The sequence below is a fragment of the Megalobrama amblycephala genome, linkage group LG1, assembly GCF_018812025.1.
Source record: "Megalobrama amblycephala isolate DHTTF-2021 linkage group LG1, ASM1881202v1, whole genome shotgun sequence".
Taxonomy (NCBI): Eukaryota; Metazoa; Chordata; class Actinopteri; order Cypriniformes; family Xenocyprididae; genus Megalobrama; species Megalobrama amblycephala.
The window spans coordinates 60,705,225-60,723,719 of NC_063044.1; the positions used below are offsets into that span (position 1 = coordinate 60,705,225).

The 18,495-nt window shown below is 36.1% G+C and overlaps 1 protein-coding gene across 2 annotated transcripts; it reads left to right on the forward strand.

The window, feature by feature from the left end:
• The first annotated feature begins 285 nt into the window (after window positions 1-285).
• On the forward strand, window positions 286-11,070 carry LOC125278117 (adhesion G protein-coupled receptor E3-like). Of its 2 annotated transcripts, XM_048206958.1 has the most exons (12): window positions 286-808; window positions 948-1,146; window positions 3,805-3,924; window positions 4,035-4,216; window positions 4,326-4,487; window positions 5,139-5,345; window positions 5,423-5,655; window positions 7,068-7,134; window positions 7,229-7,320; window positions 7,402-7,564; window positions 9,069-9,206; window positions 10,691-11,070. In XM_048206958.1, exons 2-11 carry the CDS (start codon window positions 969-971, stop codon window positions 9,183-9,185), a joined length of 1,521 nt encoding a protein of 506 aa, XP_048062915.1. In that variant the 5' UTR covers window positions 286-808; window positions 948-968; the 3' UTR covers window positions 9,186-9,206; window positions 10,691-11,070. The 2 variants fall into 2 exon arrangements, with proteins under 2 accessions (XP_048062915.1, XP_048062908.1); XM_048206951.1 differs by having other exon boundaries at window positions 9,069-11,070.
• The last annotated feature ends 7,425 nt before the right edge of the window (window positions 11,071-18,495 follow it).

Below are 18,495 nucleotides of genomic sequence, written 5' to 3' on the forward strand. Positions count from 1 at the left end.
CATGACCGAGTAGTAGCATTTTTGTAAAGGTATCATTTAATTTATAGCATGAACAACTGTCTATGAAACTAGAAGTTTGAATTTAGATAACTGGCTAGCGAAGCAAAAATGCATTGGTCTTTGTTTACGTCCTTGATGCAACCAAAAAATTGCAACAGAACTATACATTTAAAAGACATACAAACAATAAAACGTACTTACAGTTTGAAGCCAATAAACAGCAGCTTCTGCTTTTAAAAGTGGGAACTGCTTCTTTCAGTAAAAGCCTTTGTGCAAATCCAGCATTGAGCTTGTGTAGATTCTGGAAGCTGTCATCCAGTGTAGAAAATATCACAGATTATTATGGGTTCTATTATCTTTTGACGTGTCGCTCGCATCCGGTATACACAACTCTTCTGCTTCCATAATGCCGCACGACATGGCCTCGCCCACTTTGTTGCATGTTCCCTTGGAGAATTGCAGGATTTATGATGTCACCATCCCAGGAAGAAGCTTGTTGTAGTCCAAACCAGTCGTTTTTGTAGGCAATAAACTGCCATATCTTTAAAAGACAATATCTCCGTTTGCATTGAACTTTCAGCGCTGTAACTTTGCAGATACTGTTTATGCTCAAGCAGCAACATTACACACTAACTAAAGTTAAAAAAGTGGAATTGCAATGATCCAACCCTTTAAAGAAGTCACCACTCACACATCAAAATCATCAAATTCTTCTCAATTGTGATTTCAGAATCCAACTTCTATAGAATGTCTTCAAAATCTTCTTGATCGGATCGGTAACATTACAGCTCAAGTGCTTCCTGTGGATGTAAGTCTTCAAGAGAAAAATGATCAAATAATCAAATAAAATGTAATTGTCAGTTACATAACGACTGACATCACAGTTCTGATTAATTGGCTGTCTTGATATTTACATGTTCAGTAATTGTATTTTTCTGATCAATTAGACTGTGACTGACCTTTTGAATATGGTGCACAACGCTTCAAAGATTTTACAGTCATCATCATCATCATCATCATCAATCAGCCCAGCTGAACTCGCCTACTATGGAAACCGTTTGTTATTAATCAACGAAAAACTCATCTCTACATTGGTGAAGCCAACAAATACGAGTGACAATGTCAGTTTTTCTCTTGCTGCTATAGGTGAGTGGAGATACAGGTATTATTAATGATTAAATATGACGTCAGTGAGTTTATATATTTGTTTGTTTGGATCCCCATTAGCCACTACTTTGATACTTTTCCTGGAGTCCCAACAAGTAAAAATATAAAAATGCATTAATCAACAACAATAAAGTAAAGTCAATAAAACATATGAACCCAAAATTCATTCCAATTATCAAAATGAACAATTTACTATATATTGTGCCATTTAATATTCCTTTAAAGATTTTTTAAGATGCATTTTACATGTTAAAAATATGTAATATACGATAGTAAATCATTCTATATTTTCATTCCTCTACACATTAAAGTCTGTTGCTTTGCACTTGTTTTTGAAACAGGAAGTAAAAAAAAAAACATCCTTTGATGCATGTCTGGTGTTAAGCTTATGACTAGTGCTACAGTCAGTTGACAATACAATTGACAATAGGAACTCTAGACACAGAAATATTTAGCATGAAACAAAGCAGGGAAATAATCGTCCTATCCTTCACCAGTGACCAACCTAATGTTTTGTGCATTCTTATTATATTATCCCTTATTTATAAGTAAGAACCATTAAAAATGGTTGGTGGATCCTGTGGTAAAGCAAGAAAATCCACGTCCAGGCATCCGCATAGTTCGATAGCTAAAATCCTTTATTAAAAGACAGGGCTACATCTTAAAAAACACCAATGCATATCAAAGTCCTGATTGGGCATAAAATAATCATGATATCATGGATCATGTCAGTTATTATTGCTCCATCTGCCATTTTTCGCTATTGTCCTTGCTTGCTTACCGAGTCTGATGATTCGGCTGTGCACAGATCCAGACGTTAATACTGGCTGCCCTTGTGTAATGCCTTTCATAATGTTGGGAAGATAGGCTGGCATATGCAAATATTGGGGTCATACATATTAATGATCCCGACTGTTACGTAACAGTCGGGTGTTATGTTGAGATTCGCCTGTTCTTCGGAGGTCTTTTAAACAAATGAGATTTACATAAGAAGGAGGAAACAATGGAGTTTGAGACTCACTGTATGTTATTTCCATTGTATTTGATCCAAATACAATGCTTTTAGTTTTTGTCTAATTTAGAACCAACTTATTATTCCATACCCACTTTATAACCGATTGTAATTCCTCATCCAGAGTAGACGATTGCTCAATTGATGTTGCTGCTAAATATGTTGTATCATCTGCATACATGACTGTTCTTGCACATTTTAAAACAAAATCATTGGTAAGAATAGAAAAAAAATCATTGGTAATCATTGGTGTGTTGAGACACACCACATTGCAGCTCTTTCACCTCTGAATAATATCCATTATGAAATACACATTGTTCCTCATTAGACAGATCACTTTTAAACCAATGTACAGTATGAGGAGTAAATTTGTAACATTGCAATTTGTTCAGCAATAATTTATGATCCAGTACATCAAAAGCTGAGCTAAAATCTAACAATACTGTTCCTACTAAGTTATTGTCTTCAATCTATGATAAGAAATCATCTGTCATTTGTGTTAATGCAGTTCCTGTTGAATGTCCCTCTTGATGTGCATGCTGAAAATCATGGAGTAAATTATTCTCTTTAAAGAAGAATTTAATCTGCTCACAAACTATAATTTCTACCAGAAAGACTCGGGGAGGTAAGATAACGTGACAACCATATTTATTAGCAATCAGCAAGCAAAATGTTGTAAGAAAGTTCTTTGGCATAGGCCCCGTCCGTAGCTCAGATCCTAAAGGTTTGCATCAGCATCTGCGGGCTCAAACATGTGTCAGCAATCTTTTATACTCCAAGTGCAAGATAATGATTAGCTCTATGGTAACGTAACTTCGAGTCTTTCTGGCAGAACTTACGCTAGAGCTTTCATTTCCAATACTTTGCTAAGGACTGATAACAAACTTATTGGTTGACTTTTGGCACCCAGTGGTGCATTTTTCTGTAGAGGAATAACCTTTGCTTCTTTCCAAGCTAAAGGAAAAATTTGTTTTCAATACTTATTTTAAAAATGTGGCAAAAAGGTTTGACTAAACAGCTGTCTTATAATTTCACAAGGCGACCGTCCAAGTTATTTATGCCTGCTGGTTTATTTGTTTATAGTTGACAATTTTTGTTCCACTTGTTTTATATTTACCTTGTTCAATTCAGAACAGAGGGATGGCTTATCACTTTTCTTCACACAAAATTTCTTCTGTTAGTTTATCAACCTTATTGATAAAAAAATCATTAAAATAGTTTGCAATTTCATATGATTTAGTTAAAAATGAATATAGTCTAGATCACCAGTGACAGACAACAATAAAAAATACAGCTACAGCAAATATATAATTGTGTAAAAGTATAAATATATAAAAGTATATGATCTAACCTTTGACCTTTTAAATGACCTAATTGTTAATAGTGCTTATTTTTACATTGTCAATTAGCAGATTAAATCAACAAGTGATTAAATTAATAACATTTGATGTTATAAAACATTGTTTTAAAGTAAACAGAAGAGTTTAAACTAGTAATTGGATGAAATAGGCATTTTATTTATTTGTCTTTTTATTGTACACTTTTAAATTTCATAAATTTTTTATTTGCACATTTCTGAATCGACTTTAATTTAAAAAATCATAACTGCTTATTTTCTAAATCAGAGGTTGAAGTCTTCATGGTTGGACCACATTTCACCTTAGATAAAATCCCTCAACTCAACACGACAAATTCTTCTGTGGACATTGATCTCATTGGGATCGCCAAGAACAACAATGAAACAAGTATGTGAGATGTTTTAATAAAAATATTTTAGAAAATATATCACTAAACCCCATTTATCAGAGGTTTTTCATTGTGTTGAATACAAGTTTCTTCTGTTTCTGTCACACAGGATCAGCTGCTGTGGCTTTCATGAGCTACAACACAATAGAGAATCTACTGAAGCCCGACTTCTTCAACACATCAAATGACACGATTAAAACCATGATGTCCACTGTGATCTCAGCTACTCTTCCCAAAACCACCAACACTAAACTCACCAAACCAGTCAATTTCACCCTCAAACACATCAGAGTGAGAGACTGAAATGTGTTTCTGTCCAACCTGAGAACTGATGAACATCTGAAAACATCTAATATTCAGTCTTGTAATATTTTCTGCATGTTCTTTCTTCTTTCTGCAGGAGTTCGACCCCAGCGGTTCTCTGTCCTGTGTGTACTGGAATATCAGCGAGTGGATTGTAGATGGTTGTTCTGTCTTAGAGACCAACAGCAGCTACACTGTGTGTTCCTGTGTCCATCTGTCAACATTCGCTCTCATCATGCAAACCAGCAGACCATCAGAGGTACGAGAACATGTCAGACAGGTGAGATTTACACCATGATGGAATGGTGTGTCTCAGGCCTGGTACCAGAAGATTGGTGGAATAGTCTTCTAACAGACTACTTGATTAGTAAGGTTTTGTGATGCTTTTTTTTTCTTCAATTTTGTGCAAGTGGATTTTAAGTGGATAAATTTAAAGAATTGACTTTTTAGTGTGCTTTGGTATGCTGATATAGCAGATGTGAGATAACCGTGTTGTAATCCATTGCGAGGATAGATTGTTTTGTGCAGCATTGTGGCTGATATATTTTAATCAACTAAATATACTGTATGTTGGTTATGTCTATTCAGAATGACTTATGAGTAGCAACCTTTTTATTTTGGGTATGTCATTTATGCTCCACTTGCCAAAATGGGAGGCGTCTAGTAAAGGTCCCGATATAATCACGGCAAAGTTCTTTTTCATTCTTCGTTTAGGGGTAGAAGAAAATTTGAAAATCTGATTCGATTTGATTTGAAGTATAACAGGGCCTTAAGGGGTTTCATTGAAATCAAGGTACCAATTTTCTGGTGGAGATTCACTTGTCCCTAATAATATTTGTAAAAGCTACAAAAATATGATAAAAACAGTTGGAATTTGTCTCACGTGTTCTTGTTTAAATGTTTTCCTCAGAGCGACCCACAGCTGGATCTGTTGAATTTGGTGTTTGTGTCTGTGGGGCTGGTGTTCTTCAGTTTGGCCCTGTTGACCTTTGTCCTTTGTCAGTGGAGTCCTGGAGTGAATAATGTGGCTCGAATCAACATCTGCATCAGTCTTCTGCTGGCTCACCTTCTGTTCCTGCTCACACAACAGTTCCTGAACCTCATACGCCGTCATCAGGTGAGAATGATGAAGGAGCCCTACAGCTCAGCACAGCCTCACTGAGAATCATCATAACCGTCTCTCTTGGTCTCCAGGTGTCGTGTGCCGTGATATCAGGTTTGCTGCACTTCCTCTTTCTCTCCGGCTTTGTGTGGATGTTCATTGAAGCTGTGCTGCTCTTCATCTGTGTGAAGAACCTATCACAGATCAGCTCCAAAAAGAGGGAGGTGCTTAGCAGTGGATTCCTGTGTGTGATTGGATATACGGTTGCTCTGGTTGTGGTGGCCGTGTCTGTCGGGCTTGTTCCTGAAGGTTATGGCAGCGAACAGTGAGTTTAGTTTGAGTGGCTCAGTGATCAACACCTTCATCCACACAGTAAATTCCCGGTGTTAAATTAACACCGCTCACTGTTCTTACCATCAGCAGGGTGTTAAAAGAAACAGTGTTAATTAGATACTTAAGTTATTAATTGAGTGATCATTGTTTGATTATTGAAGACACCTGATGATAACGAGCAGAATCACTGAAGGAAAGAGAAACACAAGAACTACAATTGACTGACTTCAGCCACAACCTCAGATGAAATCAACTGAAAAGACATTAAATCTCTCTTATTACAAACCAGACTGACTTTATTTCTGTAATTTGTCTACAGTTATCTTTGAGAACTAACAGAGATTTAGGTTTCAGTGTATTATTGAAAATGGTCACCATTATTGTGATCAGTGTTTCATTTAGTTGGGTAGTTTGACTCTGCTTTTTTATGTTAGTTTGTGGTTTTTGTAACAGTGTTTACCAAAACACATAATCTGTAGCAGAAGAAACCATAAACAAAGATATTCAATTGATCTATCTTTCATCATAAAAAATGGTTAACTATGATTAGTAGTTAACCATTTTTAGTAGCACACAAAGATCAAGAATCAGCATTTGAATCTCAACGATGTTAACACATAAAGTTGCAGTGCATGATGGGATTCATGAGTTTTATACTATTGGGGCTCCCAGCATGCACTGTGGCATGTCACTATAGTTGAGATTCATATGCTGATTCTCAACATCTGTGTGTCTAAATGATGCACAATTTCTTTTATAAAATAGTTTAAAAAATCTTTTTTTTTTTTTTTTCAAGAAAATATGCATTCAGACACCCCAACATCAAGAATCAACATATGAATCTCTCTCAACAATGGTGGCATGCCTTATGCTGCAATGAATGCTTGGAGCCACAATAGTATAAAACTCATGATTCCCATCATGCGGCAGGAAGTATGCAACCATTGTTAAGATTCATATGCTAGTTCTTGATGTCTGTGTGTGCATCTAAATGACAGACCGATCACCATAATGGTGACTAAACATTTTCAATAAAACATCAACATCTAAACCTCTGGTAATTTTCAAAAGAACTGTAGATGAATTATAGAAATAAAGTCAGTCTGGTTTGTAATAAGAGAGATTTTCAGTTGATTTCATCTAATGCTGTGGCTGAAGTCAGTTGTAGTATTTCTCTTTCCTTCAGTGATTCTGCTCGTTATCATCTGTCTTCAATAATTGAACATTCATCACTCAAATAATTCACTTAAGTATCCAATTAACTCTAAAACTGCTTCATTGTTACCTTTAACACTCTGCTGGTGGTTCCCATATGAACACAGAGCGGTGTTAATTTAACACTGGGGAATTTACTGTGCATGTTTGTTCATTGATATTTTTTTGTCTGTATCTTCTTCCAAACAGCTGCTGGATTAAAATGGATAAAGGTTTTATCTGGAGTTTTCTGGGACCTGTTTGTGTCATACTAGCAGTAAACAAATTTTTCATCATGACTTTTTTTATTAAAACAAAAACAGTGATTAATGATTAATTACTGTTTTTTTTTTTCTTTTCTTACTGTGCAGTTAAACATGATTCTCTTCATCTGCATCACCATCAGTCTGAACTCAACTTTGAAAAATCTGAACGTTGAAGTTTCACAGATGAAACAAACCAAGTAACAAACAATCTTTAAACTTTAAAACAACATATAGTCAATAAAGACACCTTCAATTTATTTATTTCTGTCTCTCTGCAGGATTATGACATTTAAAACACTGGCTCAGTTTGTGGTTCTTGGTTGCTCCTGGATTCTGGGTTTCTTCACTAATGGCAGTAAGGAGCTGGAGATCCTCTTCCTGATCTTGAACTCCCAGCAGGGAACCTTCATCTTCCTGGTCTATTGTGTCCTCAATAAAGAGGTCAATCATCTCTCAATTTACCACCATATGTGTTTAAGTGTTTTACTTTTAAAACTATATTTTACACTAAATTTTGTCTAATTGTCCAAGTTATCTCCATGAATTAACGTTAGAAAAGTGTTTTTTTTAATGTGGATTTTACATAAATAGTTATTTTGGGGAAAAAAATTAAAAATATTTATTTATTTATATAAATTTAAAACATGCCATACGTGATGATCACATTAGTGATGAACACCTGCTGTTTACAAGCAGAATCACTGAAAGAAAAAAGAGAAACAAGAACAGAAAAAATAAGAGACCAGCTGTGGCTGACTTCCAGCCATTACACATTATCACACTTAAAGGTGCTAAAGAGGATCTTTTCATCGACTGAGAACCCAAAGACTGTTAGTGAGTTTTTTTAATGAGCGCATGCGTAAGAACAACTCCCTCCTTCACAGCTCATTTTGAGGGAACGCCTCCCAAAACTCGTGCACGAGTATTGGAACAGGAGTGTTTACCACCGGCATTCGCTGTGTCGTGTTAGTGGGTTCATTATGTCGGACTCACCGCAGGTGACTCATAATCTGCAGTTGTTACTCCTGTCTCCTGACAAAAACATTGCATGAGGCGCCTGTGGAGTGTGGAAAGTTACTGGAGTGCGCAGCCGCGCACGTCTTTCACAAGGAACGTAATGGCAGTGATTGACAAGCCAATCGTTTACGCGATGATCGCGTAAACGGAAACTAATAATAATAATAATAATTCCTTACATTTATATAGTGCTTTTCTGGGTACTCAAAACACTTTTACATATGGAAGGGGGAATCTCCTCAACCACCACCAATGTGCAGCATCCACCTGGAAGATGCGACGGCAGCCATATTACACCAGAACGTCCATCACACACCAGCTTATTGGTGGAGAAGAGACAGAGTGATGAAGCCAATCAGTATATGGAGATGATTAGGAGGCCATGATGGACAGAGGCCAATGGGCAAATTTGGCCAGGATGTCAGGGTTAAACCCTTACTCTTTTCAAAGGACATCCTGGGATTTTTAATGACCACAGAGAGTCAGGACCTCGGTTTAACATCTCAGCTGAAGGACGGTGCTTTTTGACAGTATAGTGTCCCCATCACTATAGTGGGGTGTTAGGACCCACACAGACCACAGGGTGAGCACCCCCTGCTGGCCTCACTAACACCTCTTCCAGCAGCAACCTAGTTTTTTCCAGGTCTACCTTCCAGGTACTAACCAGGCTCGGCCCTGCTTAGCGTCAGTGGACAACCAGTCTTGGGCTACAGGGTGATATGGCTATATCACCTACTGCATTATTTAGACAAGTCGCAACAAAACAGCAACAAAATAAATCAAATATAAGAATTAATAAAAGAATAAGGCTGTGTCTGAAGTCAGTTGTAGTTTTTGCGTTTCTGCTCGTTTCTGAACGGTGTTGGTGGTTAACTCAGTGGTTAAACTGATATCATGAAATCACTGCTCTCATCTCATTCTTGTCCAGGTCAGACAGCAGTACCGGAAGTTCTTCAGATGTCTTTGCTGTGGACTCAAACCCAACAACATCAAAAGTGTCCAGGAAAAAATGTTGGGGACTAAAGCATCCATATTCAGGAAATGAATGAAGCACCATTATCATACAGTAATCAATGCTTTCAGATATTAACACCAGTCTCAGCTTCTGACTTTAAATTAGTAATTACTAGCCTTACTGGTCTAATATTATAGCTATTATTTTTTTATGTAAATCTTTTAACTTTCTTTACTATTAGTTTCTTGGTGGAGGGTTTGTTGCCTCATTCTTTTAGACCTGTGTGTGATTTATTTTACTCTAGACCCCTAAAGAGATTTGTGTTTCCTTTAGTTCACCATAGACCTTTAAGAATAATGATGAAGACAATAAATGATTGTAATGTTTTGCTTAATATTAATCAGTAAATAATGTATTCCCTGGAACATTCTTATAACTTTGACTAATGTTCTGACAAGGTTCTCTCAAAGTTATGAACAAACATTATTCCGGTAACATTTATAGAGTGTTTGTTCAACGTTATCTGGTCTTTAATAATGTTCTCAAAAGGTTAGCATAAAAAAAAAACATTATTTATACATTGTTTCTAGAAGGTTTTTTGAATGTCCTCATAATGTTGGGAGAAAACGTTCTTTGAACAACATTCTTGGAACATCCTTTAAACATTAGAATGACAACTAACTTCAAATAAATAAGATTGTGTTTGCTCTGTTAAAAGAACATCCTTGTAAAGTGAGAAAGTTTCGTAACCTGTCCCATAGTTATTGTTCCTAATTTTCTTTTTAATTTATATAAAGTTTATACAAGTTTATTCTGAAAACACCTGCAAATTAAAAAAAAAAAGCAATAAAAAAAAATTCATTATCACTGCTTCTTTTCTAACTGTGACTGAGACCAGAGTCCTTCTTACGGGGAGTACAGATCCATCTGAACTGCGAGTCCATGTCTAATTGCAGCGATGTGAGAAACAATGCTAACTCAGTCATTTCAAATCAGTCGGCTTATGATCAATGCAGTGAATGTGGTGAAATCCATGGGGAACAAATTCCTCTTGCTAAATTCCTGATTGCACAATTCCTAGTGAGATGATGCTGTTTTGCCTGTCGAATTCGCCATTTAATTTGCTCCTGAGAAATGCAATATCTGCTGATATACTGAGGACCTTATATATAGATGCTGTGATAGGCGTTGTATTCCTATAGGTAGACGCAAGTCACCTGGGAGTCAGCTGATGCGAGCTTGACTGACGTGACCTGCCAGAACTGACGCTAACGCTGGATATTAATTTCCCAATTTTGAAAAAAAATGGACATCTTTATTGACATCTTATGCTAACATTATACTTGAAAATACTAATTAAATAATTCTTCCATTTTCATCCTGTTCAAATGAGAAAAACTATTCAAATTTTAACTGTCAAAAATTCAAACTTTTAGGTCTGGCTTTCTTTCGTTTTGTGCTCAGCAATTAGTTCAGTCATTTTATGATCCCGCTCCATATGGAAACCATTTCACTCTCTGCAGAAACAGCATAAGAAAGAAAAGAAAAGCATCATTTACTTCTGAAAATGCAACTCTCATCTCATTCTTGTTCAGGTCAGACAGCGTTGCTTCAGATGTCTTTGCTGTGGACTCAAACCCAACAACATCAAAAGTGTCCAGAAAAAGGACTACAGCATCCATATTCAGGAAATGAATGGAGTACCATTATCATACAGTGAATTACCACTACAACATAATCAAGAATATTAACACCAGTCTCAGCTTCTGCCTGTAAATTATCCTACTGTATACTGGTCTTATTTTATAGCTATTTGATGTAAATTGTTTAATCTTTTAAATGTCTTTACTATTAGTTTCTTGGTGGAGGGTTTGTTGCCTCATTCTTTTAAGAACATTAAGTGTGACGAAGACAGTAAATGTAATTTTTTTGCATATTGATATTAATCAGTAAATAATGTATTGGTTTCCTTGTATTTTTCTGCAGCTTTAATGAGTCTCTATTAAATATAAAGGACATTATCTAGTAGAATTACACTTTTACAACAGATGTTTCACCATATATCTTCATATACTCTACCAGCCACTTCAGAGATTATATGTTCGTAATATTATCATATAATTAAAGTTTTAATCATAGACATGTTCATTCATCCACAAGACATTATTCACATTGACTGTATGATATCACAGACTCAAATATGGCATAGTTTACAGGTATGAATATATCTATGTTTAGAAACAGCATACTTTGACAAGCATAGTTAAAGAGTAACTAAGGGATGATGTATTCTTAATAGTAATTTCACCCCAATGAGACCCTATAAATGTTTTTACCACACACACACAAAAAAATAAACCTCCAAAAATGGTAAAATACAATGAGATTTGAGTCCATGAGTTCATTTAATATAAATTATATAAACTAACCAATGTCCAATCAAACAAGCACAACTACAAGTGTTAATTGAAAAACATCTTATAATGTGATAATATTGTTGGTTATTATAAAATAGTGAGAGATTATGATATTATTGCTTATGTATTGGATCATCGTTTAATTGCAATTTATTTGGAACAAATTCACTTCATTACAGGAAACAATTTGATCAAGTTCAGGCATTCTGCATCTTCCTCCTGCAGTCTTTATGGTGGAGTTTCAGACCAGACCAGACCTGAAAAACTATAATTCAATTATGACAACTCTCGGAGTGGATTAAATTCAACCAGCATTTATTGGCATGGGGTATGAAGTATACATGGCTTGATTTTGGCGTACGAGATCTGCTACGCTGCTGCTGTTGCTGCTGAGCAAATACAAATTGTTCAGCTTAGTCAAATAAAACAACAAGGAAAAGGCTGCTGCAAGAATGGTAGAACCCCCGTAGCAGATCTCTACAGGTGGCACTGGGGAGGAGGAGGGATAACAGTGCTTCACATTGCGCAGCTTGTCGATCGCAGGCTAGGGTACGATATATATGGTTGCGTGGATATGGAATTACTTCCGATTGGCTGATCAGTGCTCGGTTAGAGTTTCATGACTGAACTTTGTATTTATCAATCATAAACAAGTCTTTTCTCAAAATATATGGGATGATTTTGGGGATTCTCATTAGCTACATCAGCAACAAATGAAACTAAATGATTAAATATTAACTCAAATGACGTCAGGCATTCATCTACTCCTTGGTGGATTTGCATCTCTAATGCAAGATGTAAAGTAGCGGAAAGATCTCTGTTTATCCCATCACAGCAGAATGGAAATAAAGAGATCAGGTGTTTCTCCAAACCATGGTGAAAATCAACAGGGTTCAAAGGTTTCACTCTCCAAAGTGGACATAAATGTAGTGTGAAAGTAATACATACAACTGTTCCCTTTGAATAATGGAAATTCACACTCAAATCATGAACAGTTCAAATAATATACAAGATCACAACTAGGATCATAGATGAACTTAGACTCTGGGCCTTTTAAAACCTGATCAAGTATTTGCTGCAAACAAGATTTTACAATATAGTAACAATAGGATCCTATGAAACTATTCACACTGGGCACAAATATTTGACATTTGACTTCTTTTAATGAAGAGCAGCTTTTGGAGACACTTTTAAAAGTCTAGTTCAAACAAAGCAAATGTGCCAAGTTAGACGTGACCTTTGTATTCATGTTGGTTTCATACATATAAAATAATCTTGGCATGTGTTCTGTCTTTATGAATTTGAATATGAATTTGAATTTGAGCAGGAGGAGATAACAGAATGCGTTTTCTCAGGTAGATGAGAAGATAATTGTCATTGACACTTCTGACTCTCAAATATTTACGTGTCTTCAGCCAAAGATCATTTAAAGATAATTTCATATCAGGTAAGACACTCTTGAAATACTTCATATATCAGATGAGAATAAAGTGCTTTAGTGTCACTATCAATCTTGCAGTTGTTTAGTGCTTATTAACTGTTAGTGATTCATGTTTCAAGTCATTTATAGTCAACATGTTGAGCAGAGGAAATCCTGCAGATCATCTAATCTCTGATATTCATCATGATGAAGACACTTTTCAAACGTATATGAAAAATATGACTGCACACTCACTTGCAAACAGTTTATTCATCAACGTTTCGGCAAAAAGCCTTTGTCAAGGTGTCATTTCGCTCGGAGTGAAGAGCATAAATAGACAGTCATCAAAAGGTTTTCAAGACGCTTTTCATCATGTAATCACCTGTGATTTATGTGTTATTTTGAGTAATTCAGTCTATATTCTTAACTTCAAAGGACTGTTTAATGTTGCAAGGGTTACAGACAGACATGAAGTCAAAATCAAATTGTGAAAATAAAATCACTTTGTTAACACTTGACAGTTTTCAGTCTGTGTTAAATATCTCTGCAGGAACTAACAGTAACACAGCTAGAACGAACTGCTCTCCTCGTCGCTGTCTTTAGTTTTGCTTAGGATTACGGTTGCAAAGGGGAAGAAAGTTTTCGGTAAATTTTCTGGAAACTTTCCATGTGAAGTTAAGTTGGGGAATTTTTGTTATATTCCAAGTTGGACACTTAATGAGAATTTACATGAATTAAAGGGGATTAATTAGCAATTTGCAGTAATTTATACAAACTGTATCATAAACATTTTGTTTGGCCATACAAATTAATACAAATTTTAAAAATATAATTTTTAACTAGTTTTGGGAATCTATTGAGGTAAATAGACTTCATACACTTTATGACATTGGGAGCAGTTGGATAAATGACTGAAGAAGTGAAATTAGTTGATAAAGGCAGAAAAAGCAGCAAGTTAGCCCCCCTTTCAAAGTTCTTAAAAAAATAAAAATAAATAAAAATATAGCTGCAAGCAGCAATTCGGGGCCAAGCCCCAGTAGGGGCAGTAGCGCAATACGGAGCAGGAAGAGCAAAAACAGCAGAAATTGAATGTACATGCAAAACATCTGGTTCAGAAGGACAGGTGGAAATTAAATGAAAATCAATAGAAGTTCAGAGAACGAACACGGAATGAACTAAAATACTTGTATCTCATTGAAGAGGAATAAAGATTAGCACAATACTTATTTGGATAAAAAAGGTATCAAAATGACTCATTACACACAATTGTATAAAGGAACCCCACACGAGATTCGAATCCACGACCTCCGGGTCCAAGGTCCAGTTCTCATCTCATTGCACCACTGTGCAAGTGAATGTTTCCACACCTGCCGAAGTTTATTAGTTCATGTGAAAATGAACTCAAAATGAAGAATTCTTATAAAGCTGCACTTTAGATCATTCTGCAGCTCATCATGCTGTAGTGCAATACAGAGCAGGAAGAGGAAAAAACAGCAGAAAATGAACAAACATGAAACAGCTGGTTCAGAATTACGGGCAAGAATGAACTCAGAATGTACATAAGCTTAGATGAAAATGAACACAGCATGAAACAAAAAGCATTTATTTCTAATCCAAGAGGCAGTAAAGGAATCAAAACACACTATTTTATAAAACCGCTCCACCTGGGATTCGAACCCACTAACTTCGGATACAGGGCTCTTCAGATAACTGGCTTTACACATTGAGCTACTTGAGGATGCACATTCAACAGACTGTGGAAGAAACCTTTTAGTCTAACAAAGAATTCACAAAAAAAGCATTACTTAGCATGCTAACCATATTAGCATGCTAAGCTAACTTAATGCTAATGAAGCTCATGGTTAACTTGATAACTGAAGAGCCACATTAAAGAGAATGACAACTGGTTAGCATGCTAAGCAATTAGCATGCTAAGCTAACTAGCATAAGACAACAAACACAAGCAAGGTCACATTCAGAGATGAATATCTTGGGAATGGTAGCGAATATCAAAAATCCATTCAGTCATTTCTGTGCGGCTCGGTCCAAAGATCACCTGAGCTGATTTTGGACAAAATTGGACAAAAATTGTAGGAGGAGTAGCGAAAAAACTGTTTTCCATTTATTTCAATATGGCGGACAGGTACATTTAAGGAAAATGACAAATGACACATCGTCGGAATCGGCATAAGCCAGGGAATAAAATGACATAAAGCATACACATTTTGGAAAGTGTTTTCAAAAGTTATAAGTGGTTTTGCAATAATCATTACATCTGTGGAACAGTAGGTGGCGCTGTGTTGAAACTTCTCAGGTACCTTCAGGACCTTCTAAAGGTCATACATACCAATTTGTGTGAAGATATGTCAAATTGTTTAAAAGTTATTGCAATTTATGACAAAATTCAAAATGGCGGACACGTGGTTCATCCGATGTTGACGAATTCGATATCCTCGGATTCGGCATGGCACAGGGAATCCATAGACACCAAGATCTTGATTTTCTAATAAAGTGTTCAAAAGTTATTGGCCAAAATAGCCATTTTTCAGATCTCATGACCTGTAGGTGGCGCTGTTCCCAAATTTGGCATGTAACCTCAGATCATGGTCTTGATCAAGTGTACCAATTTTAGTTTTGATTGCTCAAAGTTTGGCCGAGATACAGCCTCTATAGCAGGGGTCATCAACTATATTTGTCCAAGGGCCAGAATTTTTCACTGCAGACACTGTAAGGGCCAGATACTCGTAATATAAAATAAAATTCGAATTGTATCCTAATACTGTATGTTATTATTTGATATACTAATTCTAATTCCAAATTTATGTTATTTTTTTACATATTACCTGTACTGCAGCAAGCCACCAGGGGGCGATAGCGATATTTTAGGCTTCATATTTGTGAGGCTTTCAAGCTGTCCATCACTGTCACGCAATTGTGCGCAAATCCCAGGCAAGGAAAATTTTGACATTTGTGAAAAAATGAGCACGTGAAACAATAAAAGATGTTCAATGAGAGAACGCGTTTATCGTCATTCTTGACTGAAGGCAGGCTATGGCACAAGCTACTTTTCAGAAGGCTTTTTGTTTTGTTAGATTAAAAATAAAAAACGGTTCTCATTCCCCTTGAATAAGGCCGGCGACACACTGGCTGCGTGAGCGACTCAGCTGCGTGGCGTGTCCGTTTTTATTTCGGCTCCCATATTTAACAGGTTGGAGTTTGCACACTGAGACACGCGTCTCAGGCGCGCTCGAGCCACGCAGAAAACGCGTGCATGCTAGAAATAGAACCGACGCGTGTTCCAGCAACGGGAGTGTTCTCTGGCTAGAGCGCAGAACAGCGGAGTTTGTGCATGTCTGAGCTTGTGTTTTGTTGCTTTGACATTGTGGAAAATAGAATAATAGACAAAATGTATTAGCATTTTTACCCGTTATTATAAATCTAAATTAATCTCGTTTTTAATTTAACTTAATTTCGTTTTTCTTTGTTTAAATTTCTGTGTCAATTTGTTAGTCAGAAAATTATTAGACTACCTTAAAAGTATTGCTTAATTTAACAGACCTGTGTGTGTGCGTTTTATATCACTAGTGCAGTGTCCGTTCTCGGAGCATAAGCCCTGCCCGCGTGAGGTGCGCCGCTTCCCGCTCGCGCTGCTCTAACTGTAGTTTACTAAAAGTTTATTAATTCTGAATGTGTCGCGTCTCGCGTGTCCATCTATATTGCACCAAATGCGACACTGCACTCCCCTGTGAAGTCGATTGGATGAACGGTTCTCGAAATAATAAAAATGCAAACGGATATACAGACACAGATTCCTGCCTTTATTAGAGAGAAAAATATGTTCAGCCCCTCTCTCCAAAGCTTCGAATAGTCGATGTTCATCAAAAAATGGTATTCGGACCAGCCCTAAACTTTTTCCTCTTACAAGGCTATTCCTGAATTCAGTATTATTCTGGGGGCCGGATGGAAATCTCTGGCGGGCCGGATTTGGCCCGCGGGCCGCCAGTTGACGTTGCATGACCTAGGAAGTCGAGGAAGGTTTCGTTTTTTTAAGTTTCATTGCAAGCTGTTCACACATTGGGATTAAATAAGCGATTGACACATGACAATTCTTAAATATACTCTCTTCAAAATTAAATAGGTAATATTAACTGTATACATACAAATGTTTGATTTTAAGACATTTTGTTCGGTTTTTTTTTTTTTTTTTTTTTTTTTCTTTTTTGGTAGTATGTTGGATTGAGGAATCTTCAGAGTAGAAATTCAGCTGAATTTGCATCAAATCTGGTTGCTTTAACAAAGATTATGCTGCAAGATTTCAACTACATTTAACCCTTGAGTCAATTTAAAATGTTACTCTGTGGTCCTTAGAGGACAAAAAATGTGTCAAAATGATCGTCATGAAAATTTGATCTCATTTTGATCTCATTTTAAAGAAGACCCATGGCAGATTATTGATGAAGTACAAAAAAAAAAAAAAGTTCAAGTTCAAGTTTAAAATGATTTATGAACATTATTTTATATAAAATATATATTTATTCAAACATGTTGAACTCAAAAACTGCTAGAAAATCAAAGCCATAAATCTAAACAAGGTGTGTTCCAAATTTGAAGATTATTTCAGAAAGATTTTGTTTGTGTGCAGTACCAAATTTCCCCCTGTAGATGCCAGCAAAACTCCACTGGTACCCACAGTGGTTAGATTTGTGATTTGCAGTACAGTAGAGTTTTTCTCTCTCAAATATTATTTATAAATATATTATTTATAAATATAATAATATAAATATATGGGTTTTTTTATTTTATTACACACACAACATCCATACCAACACACCCACACAATTATAGCTGCATAATTTATCCATTTGGCCCTATAATATACAAAAGTAGATAACAGGAATAAACTACATCATTGACAACAGATAATAGACATAGCTTAAGTGACATAGTGACTTATTCGCAAATGCCTAGTTGTAAACAGCTGGCAGAAAACACAAATGTTGAAATATAAGTGAAGTGATGAACAGGTCAATATTAATCAATCTCCTCCACCATCAGCCAAACATGAGTAATATTGTACTGAAGGGACAGAGGTATTTCACTGGGACTCGTGACCCCATAAAAAAGAGACTAGCGACTGTCCTGCAACGAGCACAAACACAAATCTCTCCAGTCTCTCTTTCTTTTCACAAACAAAATTAAGACAGAGTGACTTAATGCTGCCACCTTGTGTCTCTAAATGATTATGACTCTTCTCATTTATAACTGGTGCAACATGTACTGTAACTCATAAATACAGTGGAATATTTCATGTGTTTGACACAAAAAGGAAACAAACTAAAGTCATGCATCAGTATTTTGGGTAATTTGTTTGTTTTTTCCCCTCTAGACTGTAAAGGAAACTCGTCCTCTGAATTATTTTTTTATAAAGAGAAATTCACCTGAATGACCAAACTGACTATGGCTCTCTCTCTTCATAAAGGTGAGTAAATTATAAAAGTGCTTCCCATTGCTGCAAAAACAGTTATGACATGAACTGCAGTCAGATGATGAAAGTAGCTTTCTC

Bases quoted from the DNA above. Each gene is read 5' to 3' on its own strand.
- LOC125278117 (XM_048206951.1), top strand. From the start codon at position 969: ATGGTGCACAACGCTTCAAAGATTTTACAGTCATCATCATCATCATCA. The intron at 4,488-5,138 runs GTACGAGAACAT...TGTTTTCCTCAG, and splicing joins AAACCAGCAGACCATCAGAG to AGCGACCCACAGCTGGATCT. The intron at 7,321-7,401 runs GTAACAAACAAT...GTCTCTCTGCAG, and splicing joins TCACAGATGAAACAAACCAA to GATTATGACATTTAAAACAC.